General features: G+C 37.3%; 1 protein-coding gene across 1 annotated transcript; it reads right to left on the bottom strand.

Annotated features, from left to right (window-relative positions):
* Window positions 1-11,585: 11,585 nt before the first annotated feature.
* On the bottom strand, window positions 11,586-16,924 carry LOC121775082 (copper-transporting ATPase RAN1-like). The gene is made up of 9 exons (XM_042172051.1): window positions 16,521-16,924; window positions 14,867-15,481; window positions 14,307-14,736; window positions 13,876-14,201; window positions 13,682-13,740; window positions 13,200-13,542; window positions 12,814-13,014; window positions 12,459-12,716; window positions 11,586-12,355 (listed from the first exon to the last, which is right to left on the bottom strand). Exons 1-9 carry the CDS (start codon window positions 16,791-16,793, stop codon window positions 11,879-11,881), a joined length of 2,982 nt encoding a protein of 993 aa, XP_042027985.1. The 5' UTR covers window positions 16,794-16,924; the 3' UTR covers window positions 11,586-11,878.

Below are 16,924 nucleotides of genomic sequence, written 5' to 3'. Positions count from 1 at the left end.
CCCTCCACCTCCAGCCTCCACCTCCCGCCCCCAAAATCCATCCTCGGACACATCAAAATCCCCATCGCAAGTCAACGCATGATCATTTCCATCGCTTTGACTCGAAACAATCAATTGATCACCAAAATCTTCATCAAATTCCACACGATCTCGACCATTAGCAGCAGAATCATCGATTTTCCCGCCAAAAGGGAGGAATCTCCGATCAGACTCCTCGAGATTCCGATCCACGGGATAGAAGCTCCGCTGCTTGAAGTTCAAGTTGATCGGGCCCTTGTAGGCCCGTAGCAGCGGGCCTTCGCTGCGGCGGCCCGTGAACTGCTGCACGAGGGCCCGAAAGTTGCCCGGGTCCGCAGCCAGGAGCGTGGTGGCCGGGGCCTTCTTGGAGGGCCTCGGCCGCGCCTTCCTGGCCACGGGCTTCCCCACACGGCCTCTCGGGCCCGTGGGCGAGCCTTTGGGTCCGGGCCCGATGCTTCGGGCCGGCCAGGGGGAGAGGCCGGGTGGCGGAAATGGATCGTCGAAAAACAGGTCGGGAATGGTGGCGATGATTTCTTCGAAGCTTTGCTCCCAAAATTCTTCGGAGGATTGCATGTTTTAGTAATTTGGGGGATTAATCAATCTTGATTAAATTGGATTGACTACATAATTACATGTTTAAGGGTGGTGAGAGATGCATATGAGTACATGTGTGGTGTTTTCTTTGGAGGAAAGGAAGTGTGAGCCTTAGTTAAATACTACTAGTGATGATGTGAGAGTTTGGAAGAGATAGATTAATAAGGTACACGTCAGCAAGAAATATACACTTTGAGACTTGAGAGTTAAGGTGTTGTACTTCCAAGAAAAAATCATGCTTATCTCGAGTTATTTCATATCACTTCATGCAATAAACTATACTCCCGCTTAAGACGTCACACTTCTTGGGTGACACGAAATTTTAAGAATTGGAGTATTATTAATACTGTGGATGACATGAGATTTTATGTAGTACTTCCTCCGACTACCTTGATAAACCTAGTTCGGTTTGGCTCGGATTTTAAATAATATAGTAATAATAGAAAGTGAATGAACAATATTCCATCCAAATTAGAAAAAGGAAGTGTGTAGGGACAAAATGATTATATAAATAAGTAGATAGAGGAAATATAATTCAATTCATAAATAAAAAGTGGAAAGAATATTTAGAGTATTGATCAATATATAGAGAGAGAAATTGTAAGTTATTGTAGTATTAATTACGGTTTATTGTTTAGAAAAATGAAAATACGACATTTTTATGGGATACTGTATCAAAAGGGAAGTTGGATACTCTCTCTGTCCCACAAGAATATGCGCTCTTTTTTCTTTTTAATCCGTTTCTCAAGAATATGCATTTTTCAATTATGGAAACTTTTTTTTTATCTCTAATGAAATGATACTCATTCCCCACTAACAATACTTTAATTACTTTTTCTCTCCACCCCTCTCTTACATTAACAATTTTGCATTAAAATTTGTGTCAAACCCAAAGTGCATATTCTTTGGAGATGGATGGAGTATTTATTTTGCCGGGGATTGGTTGGTTGGAGGCTAGCCTTTGCTGAAAAATCAAGGCAATAGTAATTTTGTGGCACTATTATACCTGAGGTGGTATTCGATCTCCTAGATAAAATAGTACCAAGATATAATTTAGAATTGAGTTGTGGGAATATTTTAGTCATAGGGGGTTAGTTGTGACTAGTTATCCCATGATTATCCATCTAGGATTGAGTTGTGGGATTGTATCTCATGAACCAAGCACACTATATGTTTAATCCCGAGATACAATCATGCAAACGGAACACCCCATAAATAGGTCTCACATTTCATTCACTTTCTTTTTTTTACTTTTTTTCACAAAGTCAAACAATTTCTTAAAATTCGTCTCAAATCAAAATGACTCTTTAAATGGTGGACGAAGAAGTACCATTCAAAGTTGACCAAGAAAATTCTAGTCCAGTTATAAGGATAGGAGATATATTAGTTTAATGGAATTAATTACATTGATCAATTATCAAAACATAATTAAGCACCCATCCAGTGATCCAACAGATTTGTCCATGTATACATACAAGATAACAAATTTAATTTATTTTCTTAGTCATGTAATGGAATTTTTACAAAATTGAAGAACTCAAACAATTAAAACTTTTTATAAATACCATAGTTCTAGTTATTTGTTATTAATTAATTGTTCTCTAATGGAATTGGTGTTTGCTTGTATTAGTGTATAGGCTTTGCCTTTGCTCGTTTATTGTGGGTGCCCTACTTTAGCTTGAATTGTTTTTACATAAATTGCAATCACATCTTTTGTTTTGTTATAAATATTTTCGACTATAAAACGACATCGTGTCATTGATAAAACAACTTTACTTTGGATATTTGCATAACACAATATCTTGAATCTTGGGTGAGAAAAAGTAAAGACTAAAAGAGTCAAAATTGATTAAACATTTCAAGCTGCGTGTTTTCGGACTATATTGGCCTGCTTGTTTCTTTCCTTGTCTTTTTAATCTTTTGTCAAAACGTGAATTAATAAATATATAAATAAATTAAAGCTATATTACAAATTTGCAAGTAATAAAGGAGCAGAGACTGAAAATACGAATGATTAAAACTAGATTGTAAAAGACTAGTGTTATGTGCATTTGATTTAATGAAGAATATTAATTAATTAACAAGTATAACATATTGTTAATTAGTTACAAATATAAATGAAGGATTTGGGCCACAAATAATCCAAGGTTAAATGGTTTGGATTTTCTCATTATGCATGCATCTAGTCAAACCTACTCAACGTTAAGATTTTCACTTTCTTCAATGTAGAAATATATTTTCTCATTTTTGGATGCAAAATACTATAGGCCATAAGTTATCAGTATGTCACTAACTTTTTCAATTAACTTTTTATTATATTTTTTAAAACTCGTGTCAGGGCAAACGTTGACAAATTATAACTTATAAGGTTATCAGTATGTCATTAACTTTTTCAATTCACTATCTATTACTCCCTCCGTTCCATAGTAGTGGAGTCATTTTGCCATTTTGGTACGTTCCATAGTAGTTGAGTCATTTCCCTTTTTAGTCAGCGGCGGATGCAGGTGGGGTCGCGCGGGGTCGGCCGACCCCACCGCCATCCCCGGAGAACCGCCGGAAGACTCCTCCCAACAGCCCCCGACCCCACGGCATCCGGAACTCCGCCCCACGATTCATCCTCAGACCTCAAGCAGCGCAGCTTTTCCGATGACTTCAAGCAGCGCAGCTTTTCCTCGCATTTTAAGTGGCTGAAGATAAAGAAATTAGTGTATTGCCAGCATTCGAATCAGTGCTTGAGAAGAAGAGGATAATCAGAAGAGCCATTGAAGAAGCAAAAATTCCTTATACTTATGTGTGTGTGAATTGCTGTGGAGCTTACTTCATCAACTATTTGCTCCACCCTTACCATCCCAACAACTAGGAGATCACGGTCTATGGCGACGACGAAGCTACATGTAAGAACTCGTGCTGGTTAATCCCGTTTTGTGTCCCCAATTTTGAGTGTTTTGCAAAAAAATTTATTTATATATGCTTTAACATGTTTGGCTTAGGTTTGGGCTTTTTATTAATTAAAAAAATGCAATCAAATACTTTTCTTTTTAACAATTTTATCTTTATATAAGTGTTTAAACTTTATTTATAAATAAGAATTCTCGGTTTCTAGTTTATTGATCATCTTTTAATCATGATTTATTACTTTTTAGTTTTATTTTTTAATAGTTTATTGATTATCTTTTAATCTTGTTTTATTATATTTTACTTTTATTTTAATCTAGTAGGAGTAGTAACTAATAAAATTTTTATCTAGTTTTAATAAATATAATAATTACTTTTGATCATTGATTTTAATTACTTTTCATTTAGATTAATGGATACATTTCTTTTATAAAGATTTGGCGCTTTCATCTGTTCTTCTAGTACTAATGTTGAACACGAACAACGACTAAAAGATATATTCATAGCTATTTCCAATGAAATAACTTTAAGTTAGCTTCAAAACATGAATACTTGTATAAGTCAATTATCGCATTTAATATAAAATAGAGATATTTCGTTTGCAATGTATTTTTATTACTATTTTATATATTTAAATATTACTCCTTAGTTATATTAATTTTCTCGTCCGACCCCACCATTTTTAATTCCTGGATCCGCCACTGTTTTTAGTAAAAGTTAACACACTTCTTCTCACTTACTTTACTCTCTCTTACTTTATTCTCTCTTCATCTCTCTACTTTCTTAATCTCCGTGCCGAAAAGAAATGCCCCCACTACTATGGAACAGAGGGAGTACATTTTTTAAAACCCGTGGCAGGTCAAATGTAGGGAGTAAATTCAGTAAAAGATATGAATCTATATATAAGTGGTGCAATGGACGAAGAATTAGATGACGTTGACGATGAATTATTGAAGTATTAATTTGTAATTAACGATGCTAAACATATTGTGAGTTTGTGACGTTGCATATGTGGGATAAAAGGGTCCAAAATAACGAAAAAAACGAGTTTGAAGAGGTAAATTTTTTCTGATAGGATGGAGATGGGCAAACAAATCATGAATTATTATTGGATGGTGATAGAAATCATGAATTAGTCATGACCAGTGGCGGACGCAGAAATAAATTTTAGCAGGGGCTTTACTAAAATTTTTCATTATCAATATTAAGATATAAATTAATTTATATTAATATATATTAATATAAATAAAATTAATATATATATTAAAAATCCCAATAACAATAATAAAATTGTATAAATATTTAATACATAAAGTGCCAACATAAATACTATAATTCAAATCCAATTCAACTTCTTGCGTACTAATTTCCACTAATTCAACAATTCTAGCACTTAGAGAAGATAGAAGATGAATAATTACCCTTTCGCATTTTATCAAAAAAAATATTCCATTTCTATATAAGAAAAATTACTAAATTAATTAAAAATGTAAACTTTACTCCTAGAAATGTAGTTTATTTTCTATAAGAATATTAGAATGTAAGTTTACTTTCTATAAGAAATTAAAATTATGAAAACCACACAAAAAAACTTTTAAATGGTTCAATAAACCATAAAATACTATGTAAATTAATCTTACGAATGTAATACAGTAACTATGAAAAAAAAGGGAAAATGGACTCACCAATTAAAGTGGTAAAGAAGAGCCATAAAATCGTTAGTCAAGTATAATTTGTGGAAACTATTTCAAATTTAAGTGTTATACTTATATTGTTATGAAAAGTGGAACACGTTTCAATAGGGATAAGTGATTGTCTTTTCAGATTTTATTACTATTATTATTTTTATATTCATTAAACAACTTTTTGGTTATTTTCACCTTCTTTCTAACCCCAACAACGTGGCGGTACATTTTTTCGCTGCAATTTTCAATTTCAGCCCCTCCCTCTAGTTAAATTCCAACAATTTAGACATCTAACCATTAACTTGGTGAGGGCTGAAGTTACTTTCAAAGAAAATTTAAATATTTTTGAAGTAAAAATATATTTTAAAAAGAAAGGTTTGGAAGGGGCTTAAGCCCCTATCCTTATGTGTGTGTGTCCGCCACTGGTCATGACTGATACAGTATAAAAAATGAATCTTAAATGAGAAGACACATTTCACATTCAAAATAAAATAAAATATAATAAGTTATACTACATGATATTGATTTAATTTGAGTAGTCACTACAAAAAATTGAGTCTAGCGACGAATCTTTCTATCATTAAATTCAGAAAGTCTATAGATGTTTTTATCATGAAATCTTACATGGACACTATATCGATAATTAAACGTTGTCATGTATTAAAAAAAATTATTGAAAAAAAATCATCAATATATCACATGTAGACTATCTGAGATTTTCACCATGATATGCTTTTCAATAATTTCAAATCTAACAATTTTTCTAGCTCTTTTAAAATTGCGAAAAAACCCAAAATATCTTATGTTTAGTTAAAAAAAAGTTGGTTTATGTATGATATAGTATATTTTATGTATATATTACAATTAGCTTTTATTTATTTACTAAAAGTTAAAACATTTCTATATAGTACTATATTTTTAATCTACTTTCTCAAAATATATGTGTATATATACATATTTTGTATATAAAAAAATTTCCCGCAAGCACATGCACAAATTAAATTACATGGCATGAAGGCAAAGGTCACATAAAAGAAAAATGACATCAATTTTTTTTAACATCCAAATGCTTCGTGACTCTCGTGTAGTCACGTGGCTCATGTTATTAGAAATGAGTCACTCAACCCCGTAAAATGCCACTCTTATATAGATGAAGATAAGATCATCACCGAGTCGATGTGGAACAGATTTTAGAGATTTAGAGATTTTTAACTCATGTCATCGGTGCAAATAAAGGCAATGGGTCCCCTTTCGATCGAGCTATTCACCTACTATCAACTCAGACAAGACCAAAAATTTCAAATACTGGTAATTGGTGTGTCCTAGACTTACTATATGGTACACTCGATTAATTGGGTCAGCAGTATATCGAAAGGCTAACGACGTCGCATCGAAAATTAGTTACGGCACGACTTCATGTGAAGCCACTTGAAGTTTGACTTCCTACTAGGTATGTACTGTATATATGGAAATCTATAATGTCATAACTCCTTATCTTGTTCTTCATTAAAACTGGAGACAAGATTGTCACTTGTAATTAAACATTTTAACGGATTCATATCAAATCGTGAAATTAATTGTCACAAAGTCAAATTGAGTACTTGGTAATGCTCAAGTTACATGAACAACAACCCTAATAAATGAATGATAAATATCCAATGAAATACACAAATTGCCACAAATGGTATTATCAGCAAAATTGCTCTAATGTCAACGTAATTTGTGGAATAGCGAAATCAAACTAATACAAAAACTAAGCCATACATCTCAATTTATATGTGTTACTACTATATATATATATATATATATATATATCATGTTAGTTTTTTCATTTTGGACTGTCCAAAATATTTTTCAATAAATTTATTCTTTTTGATAGGTGGATCTCGATTTATATTAACAATATTCTAACCTATTGCCTCGTCTCTTTGTATTTATTCTATGTTAATATTTTTGAAGTTTATTAAAATATGTGTTGTTTACTATCTAAATTATTGGTAATGGATAGAGGGAGGGAATATGATATTTGATTTATTAAGCTGGCAAAATTGACTAATTATCAAAATATTTTGACTACTTGTCGTAATATAATAAACTCCTTTAAGTCCTATTAAATATGAAATATTTTTTTATACGGAATTTTATACGGTGTTGTTTTATGAGTTTTAGTAAAGAGAAAATAAAATAATTATATTATTTTTATTTTAGAAAATGTGTCACTTAGGACAAGAAAAAGCGCTTATGGATAGTCCTAGTTATTTTCAAGTGAGCTAATTATTGTTTTGACCAATTTATTTAACCAGAAAAGAAAGATAGTTATCAACCAACGATCAGAATATGAGGAGACAGAAGAGTGATAATAAGATCAATAATTTCAAAATATGAAGAGTGATGATAAAATTCTGTAGTATAATATAACGTTAAATATGAAGTAAAATTTGGCCGGAATATGTGCGAAACTGCATAAGGCCATCCACAACGCTGTTCCTATACCGTTCCTAAACCGTTCCTTAAACCACTATTTGAGGGCCCCACTGTACTTTTTTACTCCATTCCTTAACTAAGGAACGGAACCTGCAACCCTCGTTCCTTAACCGTTCCTTAACCGTTCCTTAAATTACTATTCATTCAATTTCATTTTTTTTTAATTTCAACTCAATTCAATTAAAAAAACAAACACATTTTATTAAAAAACACACAACATTAAAACAAAGTTACAACGTAAACTTAAAAAAATAAAAAGCACACAATTAAAATCATAAAAAAATAAAAGTACACAATTTTAATAATTTCATCCGCCAAAGTTTGCCCAAATGTGCTCAATTAGATCATGTTGGAGTTGGGTGTGGGCGCTAGAGTCGCGTGTCCTTGCACGAATAGATAACCGTTCTTGTATAGACGGATGCGCTCCACTTCGAGGCGGACTACTTGCGGTTGAGCTTCCGGGGGATTCGGGGTCGAACCAATTTCCCGCCTCGGGTCCTTCGTCTTGGACAATCATGTTGTGCAAGATTATGCACGTATACATGATGTCGACCATGTTCTCCATGAACCACGTACGAGCCGGGGCTTTGATGATGTTGAAGCGCGCTTGGAGAACCCCGAACGCCCTCTCCACATCCTTGCGAGCAGCCTCCTGCTTCTGCGCAAAAAGAGCCTGCTTTGGGTTCGCAGACCCACTGCACGTCTTCACGAAGGTAGGCCACTTCGGGTAGATGCCATCGGCGAGATAGTACCCCATTTTATAAAGCCGATTGTTGGCGACGAAGTTGATGGCCGGCGCTTTACCATCCAAAACTTCGGTCAAGAGGTCGGACTGGTTGAGCACGTTTACGTCGTTGTTCGACCCGGGGACCCCGAAGTACGCGTGCCAGATCCAAAGGCGGTAGTCGGCAACAGCCTCGAGTATAACGGTTGGGTGGGTACCTTTGTGGCCGCTCGTGTAGGACCCCTTCCACGCCACCGGGCAATTCTTCCATTGCCAGTGCATGCAATCGACGCTGCCGAGCATCCCTGGGAATCCGTGCACTGTTTCGTGAAGGTCGAGAAGGAACTGACAATCGGCCGTGCTTGGCCTCCGGAGAAATTCGTCGGTGAAGGCTGCCCGGATGCCTTTGCAGAATTTGAGCAAGCACATTCGCCCAGTGCTATCTCCGATGTGGAGGTATTCGTCGAACATGTCGGCCGTTTGTCCAGTCGCAAGCTGGCGGATTGCTGCAGTACATTTCTGCAGCGTCGTGTGGCTGGGACGTCCGACCGCGTCGAACCCTTCCTGGAAGAACTCTTCCCGGGCTGCCAAAGTATTCGCGATGTGGAGAAATAACGGTTTCCCCATGCGGAAACGGCGACGGAAGTACGTATCTCCCCAAACCGGGTTATCGCAGAAGTAGTCGCGTACTAACCTTGCGGCGGCTTCCTCCCGGTTACGATGGATGTACGTACGGGAGCGACGTTGGGGCGGAGCGGCTTCTTCCGCCTCCCGTCGTCGATCTTCTTCAAGTGATTGTTCCAATATTTGACGCATTTGTTCATAAGGATCCATTAGTTTGATTAAATTTGGGAGAAGGAAAATAGAGTTGATTTGAGATGAAAATTGGGGTGGAAATAGAGAGAAATAGATGTGTGTTTGTGATTGAAATGAGTATGAAATAGGAGTATTTATAGAGTAAATAAATAAATAAAAAAAAACGGCTATAAAATTAACGGTCTCATTACCGTTAATAAAAAAAAAAATTTTTTTTTATTAAATTCGAATTTTTTTTAAAAAAAATGAATTATTGCGTCATCGGGACGAAGCCCACTCGCGGGGCAGCGAGTGGGCTTCACGCGTCGAATGGGAGTCCGCCACGTCGCCTCGGCGCGTGGCGGAACGTTTCGTTCCGCGTTCCGGAGGAACGAAACGCGGCACGGCATGGGAACGGTGGCGGCACGGAATGGCGACGGAACGCACGCTGCAACGCGTGCCGCCGCGAAACCGTTCCTCCGGAACGGCATAGGAACGGCGACGGCACCGCGTTGCGGATGCTCTAAGTACGTAGTGGGGAAGGTAAAAGAAATAATTAAATTAGTGTTATTTCTTAAATTGGTAAAACCATTCTTGATAAAATATACTACTAGTATGCCAAAATAACACTTTAATTGATTAAGTCAACGTAATCTACGCCACTTTTCTCAACTGCGAGTTTGACTATATAAAATTAGTAGACACATAACTTTAATTTGACCATTTTTCAGAATCTGATAATTTATCCTTTGATTTTTGTTGGATGTTAATTACTCCATTAAAATTATATTTTGTTCAACTCTATCATTTTCATAGAAAATAACTACGCCATCACTATATCTCAATTAAGACCATCAACTACTGGCGAGTGTTTTTAAGATTAGTAGGTGAGAGATCATAGTGAGGTTGAATTATTTTTCCGTCGCAGCCTCGTATGTAATTAAAGCTTATAGTACTAAATGGACTATATTTGAGTGGTCAAATAGGTATAATATTAAAATAATGAATTGCTATAAAAGAAAAAAAGAAAAATGAAGTTATGAAGGGAAAGGGCGGTTTGAATTCAAGGTTAATGACTGAAAATATATAAGTGCATCCAAAACGGTGTGTGGGGCTATCCCGTATTAATTAGGGCAACGAGTTTATTGCAGCAAAAACGGCGATTTCGTCGCCTTAGCGGCCCTCATACTCTCACCCGACATCATGTGAGGGAGTTTAATTAGGGTACGCAATAGCCCGTTAAGGGGGAGGCCTTAACCCATTGGCTGCCAGAAGCCCATCTCCCAAGGCCTCACACTTGTGCCTGAGAGATGGAAGCAACTACACGACAGTAGTGAGATTCGAACCCAGACTCATTGCAGCAAGATCTGCCCCTTCGTTGCCATAGCGGCCCCATACTCCGACCCGACATCATGTGAGGGGGTTCAATTAGGGTACGCAGTAGCCCGTTAAGAGGGGAGACATTAACCCACTAGCTGCCCGAAGCCCATCTCCCAAGGCCTCACACTTGTGCCTGAGAGATGGAAGCAACTACACGACAATAGTGGGATTCGAACCCATGCTCATTGCAGCAAGATCAACCCCTCTGTTGCCAACTGCGCTGCCCCTGCTGGCGGGCAACGAGTTTATTATGTAGTGGAGTAGTAGTTTTTTCTGTGATTTAATTTTGTATTTTAGTTATACTACAGATTTATTAGAACATACTTCCTCCGTTGAATGTTACTATTTGATAAATATGGAATTTAATAAAATGATTTTTAATGAGTATAATAATGAGTGCAAGTGGAAAAGAATAAACTAAGATAAGTTAAACTTATCCTATAATAGATGTCACATTTTTCTTTTAAGATTGTCACACAAAAATGTCATACTGTATTTCATTTTTTGGAAAATGATCTCTCTCATATTAAAATATTACTATTTAGTACTCCATTAATTTCTTTTTTCACTTAACCCATAAAAAAACATCTCATAAAATTATATGTCATTAGTCAAGAATGTCATTTATTAGGAGACGCTGGTGATATTTTTTAGTACTACTATAAAAGAACTCTAGTAACATAATAATACAACAAAATGGAAAGCTGGGACTTAAGTAATTCGGAATGCTGGAATATAAATAAAATAAAATAAAATAAAATATTAAATAAATTTTTGCATCATAGTGTGGTGACACTGTGGCCCACTCCCCAAACTGACGAGATATAAACATTTTAAATGACACATTATTTTTGTAGAATTTCAATGGTCAATTGTTTACGTGTGTAATAGTCAATTGACTTCACTAATCTTCTTATGAATTTTAGTGTTTGGGTATGATAATAAATTCTGGTGAGTTTGGTACCATAATTTTGTAGGGGAGCAATCGTTCCAAACAAGAGAAATAGGAGTAATAATTAAAAGTGTTTCAAATCGCAACTCACAGATTCCACTATTTAGATATTCCAATAATAGTTACACAAAATCTCATAAATGAATCTATACATCAATTTACATTTTTTATCAACATCAAGAAAATCATAATTGAAGGATAGCCTAGCTTGTGAAATGTAAGAATTATAGAAAAATTATAATGCATCTTTCCAAAAATTAGAGTGAAGAGAACTCATAACCTTTTTCCATACATTTTTTTTCCCTTTTAATTTGCATTTTTACCCTTTTTTTTCAAATTTATTCAGCTTACCTACTCAACAGTTATTTCAAGCACAGTTGTAAGTCTTGGTTTTCTGTATCTTCTCAGAAGAAGAGAAGAGCACACAACGGTTACTGATGACATGGCCATGCAAGCGCCGGCGACCCATGGCGGCAGCCGCACCCTCAGCCAAGGATACAGAACTCCGGCAGCCACCGGTATAGCTACCACGTTATATGCACTGGCGAACAAGTAGTTCCATCGGATTCGGGTTATGGTCTTTCTAGAAAGATCGATTGCCGTGATGACGTCCTCTAGGTTGCTTCTCATCAGCACATAGTCTGCAGCTTCGATGGCAATGTCGGTCCCAGCCCCGATGGCCATGCCGACGTCAGCGGCTGCAAGGGCAGGGGAGTCGTTGATACCGTCCCCCACCATCGCTACTACATTCCCGCCTTCCTGGAACGAGCGGATGACGTCAGCTTTTCCCGAAGGCATCACTTCTGCCCTCACATCTGTAATGCCAACCTGCATCATGATGAAGATTTCTCTTGTTGTAAAACTGTCATCAATCATACAGATAAATCGTTGATCGAGGTAGAGAAGGAAGATAAGACAATGAGATATTAACCTCCTTCGCGACAGCCTTGGCTGTTCTCCAGTTGTCACCGGTGACCATGACGGGATTGACACCCATTTTCATAAGGCCTTCTACTACCACCGCAGCTTCTCTCTTTAGTGGATCGGCTACCCCAAGAACACCAATCAATTCGTTATCATAGGAAACGAGTACTCCAGTGTTGGCGCTCTCTTCCAACTGCACGACAAAACCTTCCACGTGGTCTGCAATGGCGATTGAATTTTCCATCATGAGCTTCCGGTTACCAACCTGTTATAAATAGGCACAACCTTGGCATGAGCATAAATGGAGCAAATGAAATTCTCTCTCTAATTGGAGATAAGTACGACTGGCGTAAAACACTCACCAGTATCTTCTTCCCGCCTATAAAGCATTGCACACCTTGTCCAGACAAAGAAGAGAAACCGGATACGTCATGAAGCCATTCAAAGGACTTAGATTCGAGCCCATTGCTTTTAGCATCCGCAGCAGCTGAAGGTTCATCGAAGAAATGGAAATGCCGGGCGTATTCCAGTATTGCTTTGGCCAACGGGTGTTCACTACTAGACTGCCAAAAGAAAAGAGGCTTCATCAAAGTTTATACATGTAGAATGTTGTTCACCAATGGCATTCGTTGAAATGACCTCCCAATTAATAATGAGATGCCACTCGATGACAGAAAACAAAGTAATTACAAAGGTAGAGTAACTAGAATGGACCAGCAGTAAACTCGTATAGTATTAAAATTAATACCTCGGCAGAAGCTACTAATGTGAGGAATTCGCCACGGTCCATGCCTGAAAAAACTTTTGCAGAGGTAACTGTGGCTTTCCCTTGGGTCAATGTTCCAGTTTTATCGAATATGACGTGCTTGATCTTATGTGCCTTCTCAAGTGCATCTCCTCCTTTAATCAGGACACCATTGTTAGCTCCAACTCCTGTTGCCACCATGACAGCAGTTGGGGTGGCCAATCCAAGAGCACATGGGCATGCAATCACGATAACTGATATTGCAAACATTAGGGAAAAGACGAAGTAATTGCTGTTTTCCGGCAGCCAATCATCGGGATAGTACCCAAGAACCCCAGCAAGATACCTACGAACAGATGAAAACTTGTTATTGCGGATTAAAAGGAAAGAAAGAAAATAGAAAGAAAATCACGACTTGTTTACTAGTATGTTATTTTACTTAAAAGAATATATATCAACAAAAAAGTTTGCCACTGTAAGCTTACCATCCCAGCAATGTCAGGAATCCCAAAGTTACTACTGTCGGGACAAATATACTTGCGATCTGTACGCAATTTTCCACAAAAAGAGACAATTTTAGAATCACACACGGATTAAGCAGATAGAATCACACAAGCCAATGCAATGGTGTACAAATAACAAAACAAAGCATCACAAAGCACGAGAAGTTAACACTTACAAAATCAGCAAACTTTTGAATAGGAGCCTTAGACATCTGTGCGGTCTCAACCAAAGATATAATTTGGCTTAACACCGTTTCAGAGCCTACTTTTTTGGCCTGTAGATGAAGTGAACCATGCAAGTTTATTGTACCTCCAATAACTGCAGCATTTAGTTCCTTAAGAACAGGTGCTGATTCACCAGTGACCATACTCTCATTAACATAACTTGAACCCCAAACGACCAAACCATCAGCAGGAATTTTTGCCCCTGGTAGTACTTTTAATATGTCACCAGGCTGGATCAGCAAAGCATCAATTTCCTTTTCTCTGACAACTTTTCCACCTGCACCACCAAAGATAAGTTGTGTCAAATTCTCATTTGTTTTCTTTTACTTATACATGTCTCCACAGTCCGCTATAAATTTGGTCTATGATTGGAAACACGTACCTTTCTCTTTGATAAGCAAGATAGCTGTAGCAGGAGCAAGCTCTACGAGCTTTTTTATAGCATCTGATGTCTTTCCTTTCGCAAGAGTTTCCAAGTACTTACCCAACAGTACAAATGTAATTAACATAGCACTAGCATCAAAGTATGTCGGAGACCAAAACCCAGTCATTGCACCATACAGTAATGCACCAACGGAATAGAAATATGAAGCTGAAGTTCCCAGTACTACCAGAACATCCATGTTAGTTGAACAATTTCTGAGTGCTCTTCCAGCGGTGACATAGAACTTCTTGCCAATAACAAATTGAATAATAGTGACCAGCGCCCAATTTAGCCAGTCACCCATTTGGAATGGACCACAACGCCAAAGTAGTAAAGAATATAGCAGAGGTATGCGTGGGCAGATGACTTGCATGAATAAGACTGGGACCTGGAAGATACATGAACCCATATATCAGCTGTAATTTTTGCATAAGGATATTTGATTAAGCAGATTATTGAAACTATCAAACCAAACCATAGTAATAAAAATAACCATCTTGCCAATTTAGATAACTCACACTGAGACACAAGCTCGCTGTGAACAGCCGAAACATGTTTGAAGACTCCTGTAGATCCTTGGAAGCCATTCTACTATAAGGATTCTTCACAAGGAGCTTTAGTTTTCCGAAACTGCTACTTTCGATCTCGTCCACTAATGTTCTGGAACCGAGGAGCTCGGGATCAAAATGAACTTCTAAAACATTAGATGTTCGGTCATAAAAAAATTGCCTCACGCCCCTTAAAGTGCAAAGTGTTACTTCTAACATTTGTACATCCGTTTCACTTGCAATTCCAATAACCCCTAGAACAAGTTTATCCTGCTCATTACTCTGTACGAATGAAGCCTCAAAACCAGCATCTTCAATTGCATTGACTATATCGTCCTTACTGGTAACAGTTGAATCATATTCAACCTCTCCCAAAGATGTAGCTAAGGAAACTACAGCTTTTCTTACACCAGGTATATCCCTTAGAATCCCTTCTACAGAGTTTACACAAGCAGCACAGGTCATTCCTCCTATCGTGAACTGGCCTATCAAGGTTCCATGTGTCTTAGAATTCGATTGACTTGGTTCAGGTATAATTTCTGCTTCAAAACCTGCATCTTCAATTGCAGTTTTAATGTCTTCATCCTGAACAATAAACGGGACAGCAAAGACTCAGAAAACAATGTTTCAATTTAAGCATAGCGACATGATGCAGCAATACATACTAGCCACCAAAAATTCTTGCCTTTCAACTTTTTATAGTGGATCGAATGCAGCAATGAACTCCAGGTATCTTTTCCAGAAAATAAATAAATCTCTTATAATACTACATATTTGTATGCATATAAAAATAGCACCAATAGGCAGAGTGATACAAGACCGGAGTAGTCTAGATAGTACTCAATGCCCAAAGCATTACATGTAACAAACACAAAGGAACATGTATTTGAAACGAGATGAGGTCATAACAGAATTAGAGTGTTACAGGTAAAATCAGTCAATTAGCATGAGCTAGAGCTTAAAAGGTAATGTAAAAGATCACAGAATCATGTAGCATATCTACATAGAGTAACTCGGTACTATACACAAGCTCGTAGGCTGCATAAATTCCAGATGACAAAACATCAAGGGAAAATAAAACACTTCCTGATGCAAATGTCAAAACAGAGGATTAAGCAAGAATAATTACAGAATTTCTTATTTCCACCTCCAAGCTGGGAAACTTCATTGCAATGTCAATTTTATAAAGATACTTGGAATTCTCAATTTCAAATTCAACTCAAAATTGACAGCATTGGCATTGATGAGCTAATAAAAAGGTTAGTACTCAATATATTGTAACCAGATCAAGAAGGAGAATCGAGATTCTGCACTTCGATCAACTCAATTCAGAGAGCTGAAACATTGTAAAAACAAAAATTTATACCTCAACAAATCAACCTAGAAAATAAAAAACCTCAAAAGTTGGAATCATCAATGCCTTGGTATGTACAGAGAGGAAAAATTAGACACAGTAAGTCATAAATATGCCGCCAATTTCCCCTACATCAAAAAATTTCCAAATTCACCAGCAAATCAAAACCTATCGCAAGTTAGATCAAATTTCAAGTGTGCAAACAGTCCGCATGCATATTCACACAACATATCGCTCGAATTGACCAAAACCATAAAAGCTTAACCAGACCTTCACTAGAGCAGGATCAAAGGTGACATCCGCCTTGTTCTGGAGCAAGGCAACGGAAGCCTTAACGACGCCGTTTAAGCTCATCAGAGCCGATTCCACGGAATTCGAGCACGCCGCACAGGTCATCCCCGTCACGCTGACTTGAATTCTACTCAGATTCCCAGAGCTCTCCTCGTAGAATCCGCTCAGCAGCCTCTCCTCCTCCTCGGCGTCCTCCGCCGCCGCTTTTCCGGCGGCGCCGGTGAGCTGCAGGCCAATCGCACTCGGCGCCATCTCAAAAACCGCCTCTTCTACCGATTGAGATCGCGCTTTCCGTTGAAAATTTTGAATGTATGGAGATGGTGATTGTCAGCCCAAAATGAGAATCAGCTGTCTCACGTTTGGGTTTATCTGTGGGTATGTGT

The sequence above is a fragment of the Salvia splendens genome, chromosome 17 (genome assembly GCF_004379255.2).
Source record: "Salvia splendens isolate huo1 chromosome 17, SspV2, whole genome shotgun sequence".
Taxonomy (NCBI): domain Eukaryota; kingdom Viridiplantae; phylum Streptophyta; class Magnoliopsida; order Lamiales; family Lamiaceae; genus Salvia; species Salvia splendens.
This window is presented reverse-complemented; position numbering and strand designations above follow the sequence as displayed.